General features: G+C 45.7%; 1 protein-coding gene across 4 annotated transcripts; it reads left to right on the forward strand.

Annotated features, from left to right (window-relative positions):
* The first annotated feature begins 898 nt into the window (after nucleotides 1-898).
* IRX6 (iroquois homeobox 6) lies at nucleotides 899-6,073 on the forward strand. 4 transcript variants are annotated; one of them, XM_054049199.1, is made up of 8 exons: nucleotides 899-985; nucleotides 2,020-2,277; nucleotides 2,660-2,769; nucleotides 3,368-3,675; nucleotides 4,006-4,626; nucleotides 5,033-5,146; nucleotides 5,543-5,574; nucleotides 5,828-6,073. In XM_054049199.1, exons 1-6 carry the CDS (start codon nucleotides 941-943, stop codon nucleotides 5,143-5,145), a joined length of 1,455 nt encoding a protein of 484 aa, XP_053905174.1. In that variant the 5' UTR covers nucleotides 899-940; the 3' UTR covers nucleotide 5,146; nucleotides 5,543-5,574; nucleotides 5,828-6,073. The 4 variants fall into 4 exon arrangements, with proteins under 4 accessions (XP_053905174.1, XP_053905175.1, XP_053905176.1 ...); XM_054049200.1 differs by lacking the exon at nucleotides 5,033-5,146; XM_054049201.1 differs by lacking the exon at nucleotides 5,033-5,146 and having other exon boundaries at nucleotides 5,831-6,073.
* The last annotated feature ends 424 nt before the right edge of the window (nucleotides 6,074-6,497 follow it).

Raw genomic sequence — 6,497 nt, forward strand, 5'->3', positions numbered from 1 at the left:
GATGCAAAAGTTGGGGGTGGGGGACAGACAGATCCAGATGATCATAAAGGAAGGGGGGGTGGAATCATTAGCACAGAGGCAGGCACATATTAGAGAACTTGTTAAAGAGTCCAATACATTCGCAGGCACCAGATCCACCCTAGAAGTCAGAATGGAGCAGCATGGTTAACTCCTGTGTACGACATTCCCCTGCACTACCTGGAAACGCCATTTCTTTCCCTTGTCTTTCTTTGAACCTCCAGGGCTGAGGTATCTCGTGGGGGAGGGAATGGGCTATGTTACACTTTAGTGAATGGAATAAGTTTCCCCCCCACACACACACGTTTTTCCCCTGATTTTTCAAAATCCAAATTGGATGGTGTTTTTAAAGAGAGCGCGCGAGAGAGACCAACCGCGCAGCAGTTCAGGTCCCTGCCTTTGACGCGCATCACAGCCCAACATTAAAACAACATGAAACAAGTGTTGAGTGCATCTTCGATGTTAGAGATGATTGGCAAAGATGGTTATAGCCTGGCTGGGGCTGTCGTTTCGGGATTACTATGACGTCACTTTGATACTCTTCCATGGATGAATGCTAAAGAACTATAGAGCAGAAAATAATACAACAAGCAGGCTCCATATCTTGCAAGCCTTACGTGATCCCCTCCTTTCTTTTAAACTCCCCTTTTCAGTTCAAGCCTCCATACATTGGGGTGATTTTTATATATAAACATATATATGCCTAAGAAGGATGGGAGGTGGGGGGGAAGCCTTCTTTCAGGCTCCATGCCTCAGATGCCTGGCTGCTTGTCTTAAGTGAAATCATCTATAATTGAGGGAGGGGGGGAAGCCATACGTGGAAATGTGTATGGGAGAAGGTACATCTTGAAGCAGGGGGTTTAGTTACAATCGATCTGGGGGGGGAGGAATATTGCTTATGGTTCAAAAATAAGGAGCAGCTATGTCCTTCTCTCAGTTTGGATATCCCTACAGCACCACTTCGCAGGTAAGAGAAGAGAGCACTCACTTTTGATCAGATTCCGCTGCTGCATTCCAGATGTCTTGTTTCCTTCCCCCACCCCCTTGCTTCGAGTCTTTTTAAAGGGCACATCTGGAGGCTTTTTAAAAAATGTGTGTGTGTGTGTGTGTGTCGCTTGTGTTATTCTAGGATTTTAAAAAATAACAACAACCCTCAGTCTGCAGGGCAAGGAACCTGATCTGTCACTGCTCTGTTTTAAGTGCAAAAAATTCTAGATGCAGCTGATTTACAAATCTCTATTGATCTATTACCTATGTTACTCGCTTACAGCGTTCATTTGAGAGGCGCAGCGTAAGGCATTGGTTTTTGCAGGCGCTTTTCTCCCAGCCTTTTACTCTGTGATGTTAGCCTCGCAGGCTAGTTCTTGTGCACCCATAGAAAATATTCGGCCAGAGCTTTTGTTTGCTGGTTTATTTGACTATATATTATTGTTGTGTGATTTATCTGTGACATGTTCCTCCGTATTTCCTCTAACGCCTTATATTAGAATGTGTCGATTTTTGTCTGGCGACTTCCAAAAGTGCCTCCAAATTAACTAAATTGCTGCTCTATCGTAAATTGATCCATAATTTATTTTGGTTGGATTATTTATACACCGGGATCACAGCAAGGTTTTCCTCCCCTTCCTTGGGACGTTGGCTTCTCCTGTGCTTTTAAAAGTAAAGGAATCAGATGCCTTTGGCTGCATTATCTGACATGTTTAGTGCTTAGTCTATTGTCAAGTTATCTGCAATCGCAACTTCTTGCCTTTAGATCAATGTGAACCGGAGTAAGGGAGTTTACACACAGATTTAAAAAAAAAAATCTATGGCAATGGTTTCCCTAAAGTTTTGCCTGCTTTGATTAGTTACCCTCACCCTACACATGCTTCCCATTCGGTTTAGTTCCCATTTTCCTTCATTAGTTGACACTCCTTTGTAGGGAGGTTGGTTTTCTTCCCCCACCTCTACATTCTTTCTGCGTGTTAAATAATCACCCTGGACATTCTTTTCTCTCCCCAGTTTTTTGTGTCTGCCAGCCCCAGTACGACTTGTTGTGAAACTGCCTCCAGAGCCGTGTCGGATGTTTCCTCGGGATCTGCCCAAGCGGCTACTATCTGCTGTCCCTCTTACGAAAACAGGCTGCTGGCCAGCACCCGGACGGAACTCAATGCAGCTCTGGGGATGTACAGCTCTCCCTATTCAGCAGCCGCAGCCAGCCAGGGTTATGCCAACTACCTTCCTTACGGCACAGACCCATCAACTCTCTACACCACACTGGTGAGTAGACGTCCAAATACCAAGCTTCGTCCCCTGTCCAGGAGCTTTTATTCTATTGCTACCTCTGGGCATAGGGGGAGGGAGGAGGGGGGGTCAGCTAGCCTGCAACAGGCTACAAATTTGCTTTAGGACCTGGGGAGGGGAGGGAAGAGGCAGAGTGTGAGAAGAGGGAAAAGTAGCAAAAATGCTAAGACAGATGCCTCGTCCTTCTGGTGTAAAGGCAGCAGCGGGGGCCCCTCAGGACAGCAGGGATCAGAGAGACAGCAGGGGCGTCATGGGATTGGAATGCATGGAGCCCCCATTGATTCAGTCAGACAAGTGGAGGAATTTCCTATTTTAACACCTTCAATTTTAATGTCAAAAGCGGCTCCTTCCCTTCCAGAACCCTCAGTATGAAATTAAGGATGGCACCAGCAGTTTGCACTCGGGATTCGCACAGCCTGCTGCTTTCTACCCCTACGATCATTCCTTAGGGCAGTACCAGTACGACAGGTAAAAGCCCTTTGATCAACTGCGAGTAGCATTAATATCCCTCTGCGCTGCAGCAACAGCCATCCAAAAACCCCGGGATATCCTAGCTGACAAATGTTATACAGAGAATCCAAGCAAGCGGCTAACAGCAGTCAGCTAACATAAAACTTTGCCGCTCATCTCCTTGGTAATTGCAGCGGTAATCAAGTTCTAGGAAAAGGCGAATTGGATTAGCAACATCTGCTGCTAAAGCGGTGACACGTGGTACTCTCTATTAAAACTGGGTGTAACCCTCTGCTTATGACCTCCCAGTACGGGGTGAACTCGAAACGGGACCGCAACGTAATGACTCACTCTCCTTCCCTGGTCCTCTTTGTTCCCCGGAATAAAACCATCAGTCGTTTGTTCTTTTTTAAAAGTAGCAAATAAATAAAATACCCAGAGTGAAGTAAGCTAAGTAATTCTGGCTAATAAAAGCCAGTGGGTGGGGAGGGGAGGGGGTAATTGTTTAGCTTGGATAGCTTTAATCTTAATAGACAGTTTGCCAGTAAAGTTAATTTTGTACCACTTCCGCATATTCCTATTCAGTGACATTTCCTCTTTAAATATTTCATGGCAGGTATGGGACAGTGGATTTCAGTGGCTCAGCCAGGCGCAAAAATGCAACTCGCGAGACAACCAGCACCCTTAAGACCTGGCTGTACGAACACAGAAAAAACCCTTATCCCACCAAAGGGGAGAAAATCATGCTGGCCATCATCACCAAAATGACTCTGACTCAAGTGTCCACTTGGTTTGCTAACGCCAGACGGAGGCTCAAGAAGGAAAACAAAATGACCTGGTCTCCCAAGAACAAAGCAGGAGAAGAGAGAAAAGATGAAAACAAGAGGGAGGAAGAGGAATATGGCACCGAAAATGAAGGCAAAGGTAGGGGAGGGGGAGGACATCTAGGATGAGTGACTTCGAATTGGATTGAGCTGGGGTGGAATACACCGATTTCTTTTTCTTGAGAGCCATGTCTTCATGAGGAAGGTGTTTAAAAAGCAAGACGAAACAGACCCCCATCTCAAAGACACAATAGCAAACTCTATAAGAAGTGGCATTAAAAGTCATTAGATACCAGCCTCTACAAAGCATCCTCACACACAATTATACTGTCAGTGATTAACATCTTGCGTTGCACACACACAATGCTCGTGCCCTTTCACTGTATCACTAATGTGTTGGTTTCTCCCCCTCTTCATTCTTTTAAAAAAGCAGGTCAAAAAAGCTTCAAGGAAGAAAAGGAATTGAGACTGAGCGACCTGGACGATTTAGACGAGGAGGAAGAAGACAAGCTAGAGAACGACCGAAAGAGTGCACACCTGGCGGCTTCCAGTGCCAGCTCTTCTTTGGCGGAGTCTGAGAAAAGGGACTGCAGCGTGACCCCACCCAGCAATTTTCACCCTCTCCCCTGTAACAAAGCCATGCCGGTGGCAGGAGGAGACTTTTTAGAGACCGTGGGGCAAAAGGCAGCCAGTGGGGCGGGCACCGTTAGTCAAGGGCAGCAATACGAACCCACAGACAAGCCCAGAATCTGGTCGTTAGCTCACACCGCAGGGGCCAATGTTATAGTTGGCCCCACACACTCCGAACCAAGGACAGCGAGCCCTGGCTGTTTGCTCGGCCGGGGAAGGCGCTCTGTGTCTGGACACTGCCCCGAGGCCAGACCCCTGGCCAGTCTCAGAGCTCCGCCCATTGCGGACAGCGCGTTCGAAGAACTGCCCCAGGCCACCAAGATTTTTAGAAACTCCACCTTCAACCTGCAGTCTATCCAACTAAGCTGTGCTTCCTATCCCGTCCTGGGGGAGACGTGCCAGTATTCTTCAGGAGCTGAAGGTACTTCCATATTTCTCTTCATCCTGATGGGGGGAACATACCTGAATCCTAAAACAGGCAGCTAATGCTAAATAATGACCTCCTTCCCCATTAGCTGCCTGTTTTCTATTCCAACACGTTTGTTTACAGCACCCGTCACATGAAAAACATACAACTCCCCCTCCTAATTCGATGCAGCACAGATCTGGCTGCTGGGCCTAATCGTTTTCTGTAATATTTTAAACAATGATTCTAGTTCAACCAACTCCTGGCTGGGGTGAGGGAGTGGGGTATGGGCAGGCCCCAAAGGTCCCAGGGACTGAAAGGATTTCAGAGAGCTGGAAAGCCTTTTGGCCTAGGTCAGACAAAGCAAATGTACCTTGTGAAGCTTCAACGTTTGTGATAAATTGGTTATGTCTATACGCAGGGTTTGGGAGAAATGTGAAACCCAGCCAAGGAGCCATAGATCTCAGTGAAGGTTGTGTAGTGCAGCATAAAGATAAACTGAGAACAGCTTTTAGGCCAGTGCTGAAGAGGTGAGGTAGGTAACGAACTTTCCTGCACACTAAACCATTTTATGGGCTCGTGAATGGGACAGTAAAAGATCTATATTTTCAGAGAGAATCCGTGCTGTGTTTGCTAGGGGATACCGCTTCAGTTTCAAAGTATTACAAACAGATTCTACAAAAGCCCAGGGTCCCCTTGTCTAGCCTAACTTCGCGTGTGCGAATGACTGATGTGACCTATTAAAACAGCCTCACTGTAACAAACTATATGATTTTATTTGAGTGCTTAGTCGTTCAGAGGTTATTGGATCTCCTGAAACATTTGTGGGAGAGAAAGAACAGATGCTGGCGACAGTGTTGTGAGTTTGGTGGAGAGGATGGACAGGGGAGAGGATAGGCACAAATAATGGTATCTGTGTTCTGCTTTGCAGGGAAATTTCTCCCAGGACCAACAACTATTCTAGTAAGTTAGTTTAAAATGTTATTTGAGCACACAGATAATTAGGTCCAAATGTTCCTTTTCGGTAAGCAAATTGCTCCGAAACATTTACTGTGTCTTTCCCCCGAAAATGTTGCACCTGAGTTTAGTTTTATAAAACTCCAGAATTTTAAATACGATACATGGGGATGTATTCGTAGCTTGTAGCCTCTTCAGGCGCGGGACATACACTTGACCAATGCTAGTGAGATTTTCATCACCTTTCTTTCCCTCTCAGCAGGTTAGTCCAGCACCTTTGTGAGAATCCCGAAGATGGGTCTGATCATCAAGGCTCTTGGCTTGAAAAATCCTCCGCCAACAGTGAGGAGCCCTGCTCCTTGAAAGCATTAAATATGACTCTAGCGTCCCTTCTTTTATGGAGGAGCGGTCATAACATATGCACAACTTGTTTTTCAAAAATGGATGAGACTAAAAACCCCGCTCGGAAAGAAAGCGGGGGAACTTGAATAAATTATAGACTTTGTCTCATGCACTGGATCATTGTAGTTTCGCACAAGTTTACAAGACAATACTCCATCCCCGCCCCGCCACCGCTATCACTCCAAGTTTGAACAGATCCGCCTCAAGAACCATCGTGTTCAATGTACAACTTTGTAATTTGTAAAATACCAGTGATTAGCGTGTTTACCAAAAGGCCAGTCTTAATTTTATCCCACCTTGTCCTTAAAAAAAAAAAAAACTACAGTACTTTCATTCCTCCCCTCTCCCCCTTTCTTTGGTAAAGTATGTTTGTAAATCATATTGTCTGTGTGGTTCTGAAGAGACAAAAGAGAGGGGTATTGTTTAAGGACATTCGACGGGCTGTTTAGTTTCTGTCATTGTATAAAGATCTCGCTGAACGTATTTTTAAGAGTCTCTAATTAAAACGAATCAGCTGAATGCTGTAA

Source organism: Malaclemys terrapin, chromosome 14 (genome assembly GCF_027887155.1).
Source record: "Malaclemys terrapin pileata isolate rMalTer1 chromosome 14, rMalTer1.hap1, whole genome shotgun sequence".
Lineage (NCBI taxonomy): Eukaryota > Metazoa > Chordata > Testudines > Emydidae > Malaclemys > Malaclemys terrapin.